At 40.4% G+C, this 17,071-nt stretch overlaps 1 protein-coding gene across 10 annotated transcripts in view; it reads right to left on the reverse strand.

Moving 5' to 3' along the window:
- The window catches only part of FBXO38 (F-box protein 38), a 57,214-nt gene that overhangs the window by 7,729 nt on the left and 32,414 nt on the right, over positions 1-17,071 (reverse strand). For 6 of the 10 annotated variants that reach the window (XM_034656920.1, XM_034656921.1, XM_034656923.1 and 3 more), the window contains 6 exons: positions 16,683-16,893; positions 10,212-10,331; positions 8,707-8,886; positions 6,476-7,213; positions 1,147-1,247; positions 844-946 (listed from right to left, as the gene is read on the reverse strand). In XM_034656920.1, the coding sequence (XP_034512811.1) occupies positions 844-946; positions 1,147-1,247; positions 6,476-7,213; positions 8,707-8,886; positions 10,212-10,331; positions 16,683-16,893 (1,453 nt within the window). The remainder of the gene's footprint in view (positions 1-843; positions 947-1,146; positions 1,248-6,475; positions 7,214-8,706; positions 8,887-10,211; positions 10,332-16,682; positions 16,894-17,071) is intronic. The other 4 variants (XM_034656925.1, XM_002930555.4, XM_002930554.4 and 1 more) reach the window with 4 other exon arrangements.

Below are 17,071 nucleotides of genomic sequence, written 5' to 3' on the forward strand. Positions count from 1 at the left end.
CGCATGCACTTACTGTATTCAGTCTTCACAAAAATGTGTTATAAGGTGGGCATAATTATGTACACTTCACAAATTGAAAAAAATGGAACACAGAGAATATATAACTTGACCAAGACAAAAAACATGTCGTATCTTCATAATTCTACATGGATAGGTATCAAAAACATAATTTTGAGTGAAAATAGAGAAATGGACATACCACAGATCTGAAATTCTAAAAGTTCACACAAAATAATACCCTACCCTCTTACTTGTTCAGAGATAAATACGTATATAAGTAGAAATGTACTGGAAGGACAGAGATTAAAGGCATGAGTAGAGATGGTCGGGGCTGATGGGATTGGTAACGCAGGACAATGGGACTGAAAAGAGAAGTCTGGACTAAGGATAACGTGCCAGGAACTGAGGTTTTGATCAACAATGTCAATCAATTCTAGAGCCCTTAAGCACGTACGGTGCAGTCCCCACAAAAACACGAACACAAAACATGAACAACATGATAGAGCGTGGCAACCAGTAGAGACAGGATTCAAGCTGAGATCTGCGTGACTCCAAGGCCAATCCATGTTGTGAATCTACTTTGTCAGATCAAGTAGCAATTACCATTTGGAGGAAAGCAAAGGAGAGGCTGTTTTAAAAGATGAAGTCTCTGCACGTGCTCCCTCACAGACACTATGGAGGAACTGCTTGCGAACTACAGAACAAGGACAGAATTAGAAATAATCCAACGTAATGATTCTTTTGAAAAAAATTAAGAAATGTTACTGTAGTACTCATGAGTGAGTCCTTAATTCTTTAAGCTCCCTCATGATGCTTCTGTATGACACAGGCCTAAATACATACCATGGATGAACATCATCTTGGGACAGTCCTTTAACACAAGATCTGTGATTCCACAGTTGGTCATAGTGACTCCAACAAGATTTTTGGATTTTAATACAAGGACCTACAAGGAGAAACATTTTAAAAGATGTGTCTTTCTGCAGATTTTTTTTTTTTAAAGCTTAAATGTTTTCATTGGCACAAGTTAAAAAGCAGCTGTTACCAATTTTTTCTTTTAGGGCAAAAAAATTATAAAGATGGAAACTTTAGTCATTATTCAGGAACCTGGCTGAACTGAAAGTTAAGTGGGGTTTTTTCCTTCACCTGCACATGGTCATCCTCAATCACAGGGTCACTGGTACTGGTGGACTTATCTGCTGTCCGCTTCCGCTTCATGGCATGACGCGGCTTTGTTTTGGCAACCTCTAGAAAAAGGCAAGAGGAAAATCCAAATTTTAGCTTTTAGCTTCCTTTCCGTCATGAGAACACATTCAACTGCATACTGCATATAAAACTCTTATCGAGGCAACTCTCAAATCTATGGCCTGGTTCCCAACAGAGTATCATCAGATTATATCCCAACAGAATAAGACCGCTATTTCCAGCTGACTACTCCAAAACAAGGTCACCCTCCATTATCCGGAGCTGGTCGACAGCAAATAGGATATTTCTTCTCATACCTCGGCCATACCAACAATCTAATTAGCATTCCTATCTCCAATTACCAACCCATCCTAAATACCCTTGGTGGATTAAACTTACCACTTTGCTGCTGAACAACTTTAAATTACTAACTACTGCTTAGTAAATCTGTTTCAAGGCCTGATACCTATTCTCAATTTTATTCCAAACCATGTCCCAGTCATTTGCCACCGCCAGAGCATCTGAAACCAAAATCATTCCAGCTCCTGCCTTGAACCTTTCCTGACCTCACTTTTTGAAATTCTACCCATTCCTGAAAAGTCCAGCTCAAATACCACCTGCTCTAACAAACCACCTGGGCCCCCAAACCTCATCAGTAGCTCTGTAATTCCCTTATTTTGTTTCTCCACTTAAACGAAAAGTTCCCTGGAGGCAACAACATTGCCTTATTTCACCTTTGTGTCAGCGTCAGCCGCTAGCAGTGATCTAAAACGAACATTTACCGAACGAGCTGGCACTCAACATTCACTGAATGAATGAGTGCATTACAGCTATAGAAACGGAGCAACAAGAGTAGCCAATATTTACTGAGCGCTTACTGTGCGCCAGGCACTTTTTTAAGGGTTTTACTTGCAATAAATAATTTCATCCTTAAAAAAGCCCTCTGAGAGAGATTATTCAGTTTTACATAGGAGCAAACAGAGACACGGAATGGTAGAACAGCTTGCCACGGGGTAAGTGCTGGAACCTGGAGGCAACGCCAGGCAATCTGGCATCAGTCACTATGTTAGAAAACCTGTAGTCTTATCTGGCCAGCTCCTGGTTAGTAAGGCCCTAACTCATTTACTAGTGCTGTTCTCAAACCTGACAGTTCAATTATAAGAGCAAATACTGCGTTGATTTTATTTAAAGGCAAGGTCTAAATTTATCTCTAAAACTTTAACAAGCACATATACATTCTAAGACAATACACTAAAAAATCACTGTCCTCATTTTTCGACAAGCATTCTGTAGCAGAGCATTTATTGACTGCAGTAAGGTTGATCTTTATGAATTAAATCTCACCACACTGCCTTCCGATACCACTACTAGATTACAAACATCCTACTTGGTAATTCTGTAACTTCAAACGAAGATTAGAAAGAAAAATAGGAAACAAGGTGCAAATACTGCAAATTCCCAAAGGCTTGGCTTAGATAGATGGGAACTCTAGAGATCGAATTCAAGTGCTTTTTTTTTTTTTTTTTTTTTTTTTTTTTTTTTACACACCAGAACCTTTCCTCTACCATTTGAAACCTTTGTGAAATCTTAACTACGCAAACCAATTGAAAACAGCTACTCTGGTTGAAAGCTGAAAGGGAGCCTAGGAGTTCTACCCATCAAACTTCCTCTGAAGACCCTGAACCCAAACAAAACCCTGGGGTTCTGGAAAAAGATGAGAACTATTGATCTAGCCAACCCACTGAAGGGCTTCTTTCACAGTATTTCTGAAGGAACTTCATGCAAAATCGAATTACCTTTACTGACAAGGAATCTGCTAAAGGCAGCACATTTCACATGACAGATAAAATTCACACACCTGTTACAACCAATAATAGGAACTGGTTTGTTTCCCAGTATCCGAAAAATGAAAATGAACAAACAAAAAACACGTCTGCCTCCATTCCTTTACGACAGTGTTGAAATTAGAATCTTCTGCAGCATTCTCTTTTTATGATCTGATTTTCAAACTTTTCACCTTCCTGGAAAGCTCTCTCCCTTAACTGATCAGAACATGGGGTTCAAAGTTAAATTTCCTGCTCTCCAGAGTACCCAAATTGGCAGTTCATATTTTCTAAGAGAAGTTATAAGATGGAGTCACATTTTACATGTAGATAAGCACTAAAAACAAAGGCTTCCCGATATAAAAGAAAAAATTCATCATTTTTTTTTTCTTATACCTCCCTCTTTGTTTAGGGACAATTCTTAGTGATTTCATACATCCACCAGCATCAACATACCTCATATGTTGGTTCCTACCACTTATTAAGTTCACAATTATTCACTGAGCCCCATACCATGTAACACATTGTGCTAGAAGCTGGGAATAAAATGGCAAACAAGCAGACACTGTCCCTGCCCTCATGGAGCTCAGTCTATTGGAAAGACAGACAGTAAAACACGGAATTACAACACAGTATAGTTAACATTGGCGTAGAAGATGCTACAGAAACACAGAAAACAAACCAATTCAGTCTTGGGGTGTCAGAGAAAGAGGTTAGTATTTATGAGAACCATACTGTATGAATCTTAAATGCTATTCTTTGATAATCCAATTAGTGATTTTTGTGATATTTATAAAGTATACAATGAGGATACAAACAACAACTTACAGGTATTTATTCCCAAAATAAGAATTCACAAGATAACTATGTTAGCTTCTAACAGGGTTTTAACACAACATAAGGCCATATATTGAAAATCAAATTAAAAACTCAAACATTTTCTTTGAAAAAGTGATTTTTAAAAAATTCATAACACTCAATCAAGTTTTATACTTTTAAACTTCAGAGTTTTAAGGAGAAAAATCCAAAGAGCAGAATGGCCAAGGGATATCAAAAATATGCTAGATCAAAAATAGCAAGTTGAAAGCTGTATTCAAATAACTTGTTCTTTCCACAAGAGCTCCAGAGAATACTAAAATCAGCACTTTGACATCTCTCCAGAGAAGTTGTTACTGAAAGTAAATGGACATTTGCATTGTTGAAAAAAATGAGGCAATAATTTACCTACTGTACGGTTAGCTACATACACAGTAGAAATCTCCAACTGAAAAAAAATCACAAGATATAATTTATCTAAAAAAGTAAAAATGATTTTTTAATTTCTAGAGAATTCTTTAACCTAAGAGAAGTTCTAGACCTGTAACAAGTCAGAAGGAAACGGTAAAGAGGATAGCAGAGTGCAAGACAACAAAGAAGTCAAAGCCCCCTAGGGTTAATATGAAGTATTTATACTAAAAACAAAACCAAAACAATCCCCCTCCCCCAAACAGTAACAACTCAAACATTTACTAAGAGACAAAAGACAAAATGAGAGACAAAACAGTCCCTAAATAGGAAGACTCCGTGCTGTAAAAATGACAATTATTTTTTCAGTAGAGCAATGTAATGGAATTAAAAAAAAATCCCAAGATTTGCTTTTGGAGCTTGACAAAATTATTGTTAAAAATTATAAAAATAGGGGCGCCTGGGTGGCTCAGTCGTTAAGTGTCTGCCTTCGGCTCAGGGCGTGATCCCGGCGTTCTGGGATCGAGCCCCACATCAATCAGGCTCCTCTGCTGGGAGCCTGCTTCTTCCTCTCCCACTTCCCCTGCTTGTGTTCCCTCTCTCGCTGGCTGTCTCTATCTCTGTCAAATAAATAAATAAAATCTTTAAAAAAAATTATAAAAATAAATGAGAAATGCTTGACTAGCCAAGGAAATTGTGAAGAAGAATAAAGAAAGAGGACAGAACACTGGAACAAGAACAGAGTACCCAGACAAAACTAAGTTTATCTAAGGTACATAATAAAAAAGCACTTCCAAATAATGACACGAAGAATGGATGCCAATAAACAGCATTGAAACAACTCAGTGACAATTTGAAATAAAAAATTAAGTTCATTCCCACAGACTGAAATAAAGAGCTAAGATAAGCAAGTGAATAAAAGAATGAGAAGACACGATCAATGATCAGAACCATATGTAAGGAAGGTCTTCCACAGCAGAAAAGAGACAAAATCACAAAGGTAAACAAGCAGATCTGACGTGACAAACATGAAAAACCATGCAACAAAAGGCATCGTCACGGGGAGTTCCTGTGTAATGGGCACAGAGTTTCCGCTTGGGAGGATGAAAACGTTCAGATGGATGGTGGTAATGGTTGCACGACAGCATGAACGTACTTAATGCCAATGAAATGTACACTTCAAAATGGTTAAAATGGTGACTTTTGCGCTATGTATAAAAAAAAAAAGATGATAAAACATTTAAAATTCAAGGGAAATGTATTTTTCATCATATGGCAGACTAATGTTTGTAAAGCATAACAAAATTTTAAATAAAATATTTTATTATGAGTTTAAGCTACTATGGTTAGCATATAATTAAGGCCTCTTATTTATCTTATGAAAGCGAATATTTTTGTTAGTTTAGCTCTACATGATTTGATTGGCTCTATTTAATATATTAAAAAAAAGCACTAAGTCCACGTTCTGGAGCTGATTTTAAGATTTTCAAAATAAGGGGGACCTGGAGAAAATTAAAATACATTATTCATTGATAGCTATTCATAACTTCATAAGGCAGGAGAGATTACTTAAAAATAAGGTAAGAAATATAAATAGAACTATGACTGAGAAATGTGCTTACCCCATTCCAATCCAATGCCTTGGCACACACATTATAAATGTTGTCAATGAAATTAGATACATATATAATATGTTCCGAGTGTATCTTCACCAAAAGTAATTCTCAGCTAAACTACCTACTTACCTGCTTATCTCCTGGCAAACCTAACTGGAAGCAAAACTAGATTTCAGAACGAATTACTAAGTACTACAGAGGCAGACCGAGGGGTATACCCATATGATATGTTCCCCAGCCCCAGCAACTTCAGGTCCTTACCTTTTGGCTAAGGTTTAAAGCTTCACTAACAGATGCGACTTCCCTAAGTATGGGATGGGAGCAGAGTTACACTGGGACGTAGACATCAGAATCAGTATCGTATTTAGGGTCAATATACACAGTTACATTTCTCTTAGAGGCTTAACTGTTTGAGTTTTCCTGGGTTGAAGGTTTTACAACATCTTTCACATGCCTTCCCCCCACCCACACCACTGCTGAAAATTAGTTCAAACTCTGTTTGATCACAGAACCCCAACACAGAATTCCATTTGCCGAACTGGCTTTATGGACGAAAACGTATGGAGCAAGCTCACGCCCCTGCCAAGGCCTACCCTGCAGGTGCTAGTCCTGGCAGCGTTGTCATACCTGACTCAGATACCAGCGGTACATGGGAGAGTCTGCTCCTGGCCCTTGTTAGGGGCCTCCGAGGGTAGTCTTCGTGAGACTGCACGTCACAGCTCTCAGGCTGGGAGCTCCCCCTCCTGTCCTCACCTGTAGCCCCAGAGCCACTCCCATTAGTCCTCTCATCATGTGCTGGGCCCGAAGACCCCCCTTGTGGCAGAGTCCTAAAGGAAAAGGCGGATCTCGTACCATCCGGGCCATTCACAACACAGGCTCGGCTGGTTGAAGGACGTTCCTCATCAGAACACCTGCTAGTTCTCCTTTGGGATTCCTGGGGCCTGTGACAGCAGCATCTGGGGCAGACAGAACTCTCTGCATCACCCTCCTCCATGGCCTCAGAGTCCTCTGACCCACCGGGGGAGCAGACACACTGCCTGGACACATCCACTTCTGAAGGGCTAGGCTCGGAAGAGCCGCCGCTGTTCACCGTCCTTACAAAGTCGGGGCTTTGAGAAGCAGTGCTGTGTGAGCTGGAGGTTCCCACTGTGCTGGCGGTGGCGCTGCTGCAGCTGGGGTAAACATCCTTGTTTTTTTTCTTTTCAGGAATATCCCTAGCTGCTTTCATATCGGCTTTGATCTGCTCACTGGTGACCTGACAGCCTTTCTCACAGCTGCTTTCCTCGAGGGGAAACTGCTTCGATTGGCCCATCTGATGGGAGTTGTACCTCTTTCGAAGTGGAGTCTTGCCTTTTCCACTTACTGCTTATAGAAAAAGAAGAATGGCCCGAGGAAAAGAAAAGATTTCAGTACAAATTCCGGACAAAAGGCAAGAGTAAATCTGGAACAGGAAACAATGTACACTAATTTTCCTAAAGTATAATGGTGACCACATCACTCAGCTGCTCAAAAATTCTCTATGGTCTCTAGTGCCTACCTGGTTTAGTCTCAGCTCAGCCTCCGCAGCCCACCAGGATCTGGTTCCAGACTAGCTTTCTGTTCTCGGCCCCTCTATATACATGCTACAAGCCAGCCCAAACTTTTCTCTGAACATACCCCTGTCATACTACCTCCGGGCCTTTGTTCTCACCAATTCTTCAGCCTTGCACCTTTGTTCAGTCTCTCCTGCGCCCCCACCCCAAAGCCCCTGTAGGATGTGTCCTGTGATATTATGATCTAGACTTCTGGCCTGACTCTTTAACCAGACTAGAAGTTCCCTAGAGAGAGAGGGATCATGACTTACTCATCTCTGCATCCCTCACCACGCCTAAAGTACCTGGGGCACAGTAAGGCTCAATGAATATATAAAGGAATACTTAAATAAGACTTTGGCGACAGATCTAGTTTCTAAATTCAGAAACTGAACTTCCTAGGAAACATTAGGTTAGTCAGCTGGTCACATTCATTTTCCTAAATTTTAGTTTCCATAAAAGCTCCTTTCAACCACAGTGTGAAAATAACCTGAATTTCTTAAAAGGACTAAAATAAGAATGGAGCAATCAGTCATTGGTTAGTAAAGGATTCCAAGTCTAAAGAACTAAGCTTTCCACAAACAGAAGTGATTAAATATTTCAGGGCCAGTGTTAAATGTACACCAAACATTCAAACATATTAAGGAGTAGGGTACCCAAGGGAAATTAGTGGACAATTTTTAAAAACCTCATCCTTTGCTCAAAGTGGTATGCGTATGCACATAGTTCTGAGAAACAGAAAGGAAGGAAAGACAAGGAAGAAGAATGAGCTGAAGGTTAAGAGAATTACAGTTTCTTGGTAAGACAAATGGTAGAAGCTGTTGACTAGATGTCCGGGGAGGCAGGGAGTATAAGAACATACTGCAGGACTCCCTCGAGTACCACACTAGCCACCGACATTCACTAAGCACGCCTGGACAGATCAGCTGGCAGAGTGGTTTTCTCACTGCTCTGGACACCTCAGGAGTCATCCCCCACGTGAAGCCCAGGCCCCTCACTAATCCCTGATACTCTGATGCCACAAGGTCCTAAAGCCTCCACTGTAGAAGACACAATCCTCACGTCTTCTCTTCCCTGAACCCTGATTCCACAATATTTTTGTTGTGCTACACTTGCCCTCAAGAGCGCCCCCCCGATTCCCCTCTCCCTTGGGCTACTGCCCTCCTCGCCTCCTCTCACGTTCACATTCCGTAAGGAAATGTTGACTACACCATTATACAAAGGTCAGGTGTGTCAGTTCTCACAATGACTCCCACTAACTGGCCCCAGCAAGACATTATCTCTCACCTGACAGTTCCCTGGACTGCACCGACTCTCCAGATTTTTCTTCACGTTCGGAGTAACGCCGAGCACCATTCTTAGGAATCCAGACTTCTTGGAGTTCTAGACTGTCTTCCTCATCATCACTCTCTGAATCATGAACAGTAATTGGGGTTGGTTTTACTACACGTTGAAGACCACTGGGTCCTAAAACAAAAAGCACAGGCCAACAGTTACTTTTTGCCAAGAAAGCCTCTCACTTCAAGTACTGTTTGCAGGGCTCTGGGCTCACAGAGATGCTTTGGCTCTGTGTAGCCTCCCTTATCACTCATGTTAACGGAATACACACATTTCTAAAGGCAGTTCAAAACAGAAGATCATATGGCATCCCCCTTGAGTACCTTCACTATTTGAAAAAGTCACAGAAATCATCTTAAAAATAACCAAATAAGTCTTAATAATCATTTGAAAAAGAGTCTACTTTCCCAATTTGGAAATGTATGAAGACAAAGTAAGTAAGATGAACCTCAGACACCTGCAGGACTGGTGAGCTCTCTGCGTGCTTTAACTGAGTACGGTCATTCTCATTAGACGTAGCAAGACAGTTCTTGAAAGGCTAGATACATGGTACAGTTTGGTTATTTGAGTATTTATATATATGTAAAAAGTGGCTTCTCTGCTTGGCAGTACCCCTTGTAAACGTTTACTCTTATGACCCAAGTCTCTCTGACAAATGACTGAAGTTCACTCCATCGATAAAATGGAAGCTCCAAGGAACCTTGCCTGTCTTGTTCCTGTCACACTGTACAATGCCTGGCACAGAGTAATACTCAAAAAATATTTGCTGAATAAGTGACTGCATCTGTAAGACACTTAAAACAAGGATTGTTAAAGATCTTTTCAATTCAAAGACAAAAATTAGCATTCCAACAGTCCAAGAGTAAGAAAACTTGGGTTCTAATCTCAGTGCTGTCCCTTTAAGACTGGCTGAGCGGTCTTAAGGAAATTACTCAAACTCATTCTGAAAGACTATTAGTTTCCCCATCTGTAAAACATAGGGTTGTATTAGGTAATCTTAAGGGCCTTATGACTCTATATAGCCTGCCATAAGTCACCCAGGGGCAAAGAGAGACGAGATCTTGGTCTATTAACTAAACCAGGTCAGCCTCTCCACTCTTGCTCCTCCCCACCAAAATGAAGGAAGAGGACAAGCAAACTATTTCGTCAGGTCATTTATTTTCTCCATCAACAATCTGAGTGCTTTCTTTCTACACACACATACATACACACACACGTGTGTGAACAACAATATAGAAAGAGAAGTTGCTGCCAGTTATAAAAAATAACAAACCTTAATAAGATACATATGTGCAGCAAGGAGAACATCAATATAATATGGGTGTCAATAATAAACAGCATATAACACATCATTAGCCATAATGCTGAACAACAGTCACTCTCCGTGTTTTACTTTCTTCATTGGAGTCAGGCCCAAGTTTTCATAACCACGAACGTGGAAGTCACATGATTACCTGCTTGTTCCTCGTCAACATCCACAGGGATAACCGCCTGACTGCGAGCTGCCATCTCCTGTCCACTCGCCGCCACCACCTCTCCGTCTTCTGGCACCATGTCTTCCATCTCATTCAGTGCTTCAACAAAAATACACACAGTCAAAGTGAAACCAAGAGAGGTCTAAAAAACCCACAAAGGCAGGCAAATCTGTGGTACCCCTGCGATTATGAGGCCCATGCTGGAAGAACAGCCCGTAACAGGGCTTCATCAGACAGACGAGAACAAGAAGTGCCCAATTATTCTATGGGAGAGGAAACTGAGATGGGAAAGGGGTACTTGGTGGAGCCAGTCCATCACTGTTAGATGAAAGCAGGGAGAACGGCACACAGTGGAGAGAAGAAAGCACCACGTTCGTTCCTGGAGATGTCATCAGGAATGGCTCTATGAGGCAACTGTGTGCCTCCCTGTAAGCAACTGCTGGACAGTAGTGAGGGCCAGCTACTGGACGACCTCACGATCATTCTACAAGCAATTAGTGCTGTGGTGTGACACCAGGATGCACTGGGCAGGCAACCTCAAACTGTACATTTCCTCTCCAACTCTCTGAAGGCTACGGTATCATTTTTAGCTAATACAGGACAAGGATTACGGACAAATACACACCATGTGGGTGAGCCTGTCGGAGGATCAGGAAGATGAAAGCATAGTCAAGAGATGGAACAAGGGACGTTTTTAGCACGTTTTTAACATTTTACTATCACTCAAATGTTCTACATCAAAGAATTTGTCACAGTTATTATTGCCTATCAGTGAATGGGAACGTGTGATTTTACTTATATCTTTCCAGAAGATGAGCATAGTGAGAAATTCCAGACTAATAAGCTTCGATTAGCTTACTCTATCTTAAGATAAAACGGTCGCTTTTCCAAGAGGACCCCAAATAAAATAATTCCTGGCTTTGCCAGCTTTTGACAAGATTAAATTCAAGTCCCTCAAATCAGTATTCAAGGCAGTCAAGCTAGTACCCTCTTACAACCTAAGCTTGTGTGCCTGATCTCGGTTTGAGTCAGGGCAATAACCATACTATCCTTCCATTTACAGCTCGGCCATGACCCTGAGGGCCGCAGAGACTGTCTAGCCTGTTCACCACTATATCCTCAATGCCTAGGGGTGCTCAAGGACTATGGCTGGGAAGTCAACCAACCATTTGGATGAAATGAATAAACCAACAAAAGAGAAAACAAGATCCTGTTCCTGAAAGAACTAAAGAATTCACTTAAGTAGACAAGACAAATTCAGTTAACAAATAAACAAGGCAAAACAGGATTAAAATGGAAAGACACCATTCAGATAAATGTTTCTGGAATATACAACAGTAAAATTTGAGATTTTGTGGGGACAAGAGGATTCGCTTTGACATTTAATACATACCAAAGCACACTCCCCGTTATGTTCAGTCTCCCATCTCAAATTCTTGCCCAGCTGTAGACTTCAATTTTCTACATTTCATTTAGTGCCCAAAGGAGGCCTGACCTTGCCTACAAATCTTTCATGATAAAAGCCAATCGATTTTCTTCTTTCATTCAATTCTTATGAACAATTATGAAGAGCAGTAATTATCATGTATATACTCTATGCCAGTCTCTTCTCTCAAAGAGAATGCACATGTTGTAACAGAGATGTCAGATACATAGAATGAGGTCAGAAGAGACTTGCTAACAGTCCAAGTGCAAGGCGAATATAGACAAAAAAGGAGCAACTAATTATCCTGTTGGGCAGGGAAGTTTTCACTGATATGAGGTGACATCTCCTGAACACCACAAAGCATGCTACATTTTCCAGAAGAGTAAGTATTCCAGAGATAGAAAGAACAAGTGTTTGTATTGAGATGAGGGGGTAAAAGAAAATGAGGCTAAAAGGGTAGCCTGGACCCCAGACTGTGAAAAGCTTAGAAAGTCTTGCTAAAAAGCTTAGAATTATTTCTCATAGACAGAGGGGAACCATTAGAACAGAAGTACATTCATATGCCTATGTGATAAGTTTTTCCAAAGCTGCTGAGCAACAGCTTTTTAGGTTGCCAGGAAAACCTGTGAAGATATTTAATATAATACCCAAAAGTCACTTTATATTTAACTTCCTTCACTGCATTCATTCCTTTGAATAGTTATTAAGCAGCTACTACAATGTGTCACTGTCCTAGGTGCTGAGAAACAGTGGCGATATCCTAAGAAGAGGCAGCAGTTAGTGTGACAGCGGTGTGAGCCTGGCACACAGTAAGCATGGTGTGTGAGTTGGGGAGTAGCACATGGTGAGGACAGGCCAGATCATGGAGGGTTTTATGGCCCAAATCAAGAAACTAGATTTTCTTTGTAAAGCGGTAGGAAGCTACTGGAAAGTCTGAAGTAAGGGAGCAAGAGCACCTGGTGTATGTTTTAACAACAGTGCCCTGACCACCCTAAGACCTAATTTTAGCTGATGAAGAGAGAAAGTAGGGTGACCAGTTTGAAATGTACTAAAGCATTTAGATTAAAAAAAAAAAAAAAAGATGTGGTACAATGGTAGTACAGTAGGCAAGGAGAATGTAGACTGAACGGCAAGATACTTTGAAGACAGTCAACAAGTTCTTGCTAAAGGACTTGATGCCATGGAGAACAGATAGGTGGGCAGTAAAGAAAATAGAACATCTTGATTTTTGTCTCCAGTAAGTAAATGAGATGGCGATACCCTTGGACAAGGGAAGATGCAAGTGATTCTTGGTTTGGATTTTTTTTGTTTCAAAATATTTTAACATTAGGGCAGTACATTTTTTTCAGAATGATTCTAACTTACAGAAATCATGTAAGCTATCTTTTCATCAAATATCAATGTCTACCAAATGCTTTGTTCAGCTTAAATGTTATTTCAATTGTTAAAAAAAATCCTGTTATAAAATATAACCATAAATCTTAATGGATTTGAGATTTTTTTTTACAAATATATTAACGGTCTCTTTTATACAAAGCCTGATTAGAAATTCACAGCCTTTATTAAATGTAAAATAAAGGAGAACGGTCTTTTAAGAAATGATTTATATGCAACCATTTCTAATATCGGATATATTATTTAGTGGTTGACAATTACCTGCCCAAAACATAAAACAAAATGCATTTACTGTGATTTTTTTTCACACTGTGGTTCACCCTCAAACTTCATAATAAGGATTTTCCATAAATCAGTGGTTCTCAAACTGTGGTCCCAGACCAGCGGCATTAGCATCACTTGGGAACTTGTTACAAATGAAAATTATGTGGCCCCACCCAAACCTACTAACTCAGACCCTCTGAGGGCTAAGCCCAGCAACCTGTGTTTTGACAAGTCTTCCAGGTAATTCTGATGCACTCAAGTTTGAGAACCACTGCCAAAAATAAAAGCTGCAGAGCAATTTCACTTAGGTTAATTTAGATTAATGGGGGGCAGAGCTACGGTAGTGGTGAGGGAACAGAGAGGGGCACGCCATTTTTAAAAGTAATAAGTACCTGGGATTTATGTGTTAAATCAAGATAGAAACTTAGTAAAATGACATAGAGGCAAAACTATGCTTTGTGGTTATAATTAATTCAAAAGTAATTATATTAAAATAACTTGGCAAAATGCTTTAGCAATTAGAGAAGCTTGATTTTGACACATGGTAATTTTACGTTAGGCAAATGTGAATTGTTAGAAAATATGAACATCTACTCCTCTGTTTTAGAGTGCTGTAAAATGCAGGTAATGAACTTAAATTTCCAATTAACATAACTAGCCCATAAGAAAACATTCTAAATCTTAAGAATTTTGGAAGTGCAAATCTAAGAATGATAATATCTTTAACAAATTATAATATTCTGATAAATCAATACTCTGTAAAGCCATAAAATCATATTTTTGAAATCATATATTACCTTAATGATAATAATGTTCGCTGAAAAACACCCATGATTTACTATAGCAGTTTATAAACAAAGCTACTTAACCTGTACGAATTAAATTTTAACTTTAAAATTATACAATGCCCTTCTTTTAAACCCTGCTACTCCATGCAAGCTGATGAAGTTAAATGTAACAGGGTGAGAAAGAGTGGGAGCCTCTGCTTCATTCTGGGGTTGTTCCAAGACCAAGTAGAGGCCCATGCACGAAAAGTTTTAAAATTCTAAATTAAGGAAAGTCAACATACCAATACCACTTTCAAACTAAAGTAACTTTTAAATTATCAAGATCACACCTAAAAAGTGGAAGCATCAATGTTAGTCATTTCTACAAACACCAGATCGCACTGATCCCTTTTAGTTCGAATCTCTGTACCACTACTTAAACTTTTTTGGCTTCTCTTTTATATTTGAATTCTTTCCACCCCTGGTTTTAATCAAGTCACACAGCCTTTCTCCAGCTCATTATTCTTTATTTAAAACAAGTGACCTGATATGTAATGGAATAACAAATACAAATAAATACACTGCCAACTTAGGGAGGTCTGCGGAACCAATGTTTTATGACAATCTGCAGTTCCCTACAAGCGTTGCCATCATCCTTGGTGTTCTGAGCCTTCCTCTGGTTGAAGCTGTTTAATTCTTCTATCTTGGTATTTATGTAGCTTCTTTGTTTCTCAGCCTTTAACAGCATTTGAAGATAGTGTACTTGACAATATACACCTCAAAACGTGGTCTGTATGCAAGTCTCTCAACTCCTGAAACCTTAGTTTCAAATGTAGGATTTAAGTTCCACTGTTCTCTCCTATAAATCAAATATAGTGTTCTTGCACACATTTTGGTCTCTGTTGCACCAATATGTGATTTCACAATGGAAGCATTCTCCATTCTGTACTGAGAAGCCCATGGCCATGTGACTTCCAGTGGAGACTATAATCTGTCCAGGGTATCCACTCCAACCACAACTGGGTTCCTAGGATTTGGGTAGGTCTGCACTGAGGCTGCTGTAACAGTTTCCCATGGATGGTCTGTGTCCTCTGAAGTCCAGGTCCTCATGGCACCAGTGACAAATGCAATGGCACTCAGGGAGAATAAGGCAGAGAGACAGTACCTGACCTCACTCTCCCTCCTTCAGTCCTAGCCCCCGCACTTCTGCTTTGTATTTTGGGGGGAGGATGTCAGGAGAGATTTAACCGTAAGTTTGAAATGCCTAGAAGAACTCATGTGGAAATAAAAAGTATGAAGTTGTATATAAATGTATTTATTTCAAAAAGTCGGGAAGAGCGAAGGTAGAAACAAAGGTTTGGAATTCATTAGCATACGGCTGGTACTGAAGCCATGTGACTGAAACAGCTTCAGTAGAGAAAACGTACAGAGAGAAACGGGGCGATCAAGGACCAAAATCGAACATAGGAGGTACTGTCAGCAAAGGAAACTGAGCAGGCATGTCTAGGAAGACACAAGGAAAACCAGGAGATGCCAAGAGAAGAATTATCTCAGGAAGGCTGAAGCGGGCAACAATGACAAATGTTGCTCAGATGTCAAACACAATGAAAGTGGAGAAATGACCACCAGCATTCTCAGAAGAGTCACTGGTGACTTTGCTGAGAGCCAAAATGAAGAGTTCTACAGAGATTATGTGAGATGAAGACAAGGCCTACAGATGATTCTTAGGTCAGGCCACACACAGAGCAATCCTAAAGGAAAGTATGCTCTATACACAGTATGCTTTCATGATGAAAGCAGGTATGTTGACGTCAGGGCACCCCATTTCTCAGTAATCACTGTGTCCAAGAGAATGAATAATGGGGCAATGAAAACAAGATAGCTTGAAGAGATTCCTTTTCCAGTTCTTGAGGGCCAACTGGGAAGCTGGAAAACTTGGTAAGAAACCAACTTCCCTTCATCTCACTCCCCAACAGAGGGGCATATGAAGCCCAAGAGCGCACGGGCTGGATACAGCAGGTGTTCAGTCAATATGAAGAATGCATGGGTAATTACATAAGTGAACTCCAACAGGTCTTTTATTGGCTCTCATACTTAACTTGGTGGATGCTGTGAAGACTTAATGATGAAAGGTATATGAAAGGTGCCCAACACAATGTCTAGCACATAACTGCTACTCATTTTTTTTTTAGTTCTAGGAACATCCAAAAATGGTCCTACAATTAAGTTCTAACTACCAACCTACTGGTCAGGGAGATATAAGGAGATGCTCCTTTGCCCAAATCCTGAAAGTTAAATCTCAGTTAGGTCAGGCCTCTAAGGCTCACTGTACCCTAATTTCCAGGGCATCCGTGAGTCCTTCCCATGCTGTAAGCACCCTTACAGAGTCTAGGGACAAGAGGCTTCACAAAGATAGCTTTGAAACAAGCCAGCAGATAGGCACATTTATCCCCGCCCCCCATCTGCCTTGTCAACCAGGTCCCCCATGTGTAAAGTGACACACTGAAATGGGGGGAGAAGGAAACAGAACAGGGTCAGAGAAATACAATCCAAAGTAAAAATCACTTCTGTGTGGAGCTCACAAAAGATCTGGGTTACCGTCGGCTGCAAACTGCTGCTCTCCGGGCTGCAGGTCCTGCCGGAAGTCGTTCTCCTCATCGGAGTCATCTGGGTGATGGTGATTGTGGTCATGGATGTTGGCATTATTCTGGGCATTGTTATCATTGTCATTGTTGGAGTTCTGGTTGCTAACAAGGGCCGAGGAAACCCCAATTCCCGTGCCTGCACTCAGACCAACTCGAGCGCAGCCCTAAGGTGAGAGGAAAGCACATGCATCTTCACTCAGGTTAGTACAGAACACTTCATTTTCCGTTATTTCTCCGGGTCATCTTGACCTAAGAATTTTTACATAGCACTACTTTTATGTATGCATTAAGCCCCTTATTAGAAGCTTGTAAGACTTCAAGCAAGGCGCAGAGCTATTGGTC

This window comes from Ailuropoda melanoleuca, chromosome 3 (genome assembly GCF_002007445.2).
Source record: "Ailuropoda melanoleuca isolate Jingjing chromosome 3, ASM200744v2, whole genome shotgun sequence".
In the NCBI taxonomy this organism is placed as follows: Eukaryota; Metazoa; Chordata; class Mammalia; order Carnivora; family Ursidae; genus Ailuropoda; species Ailuropoda melanoleuca.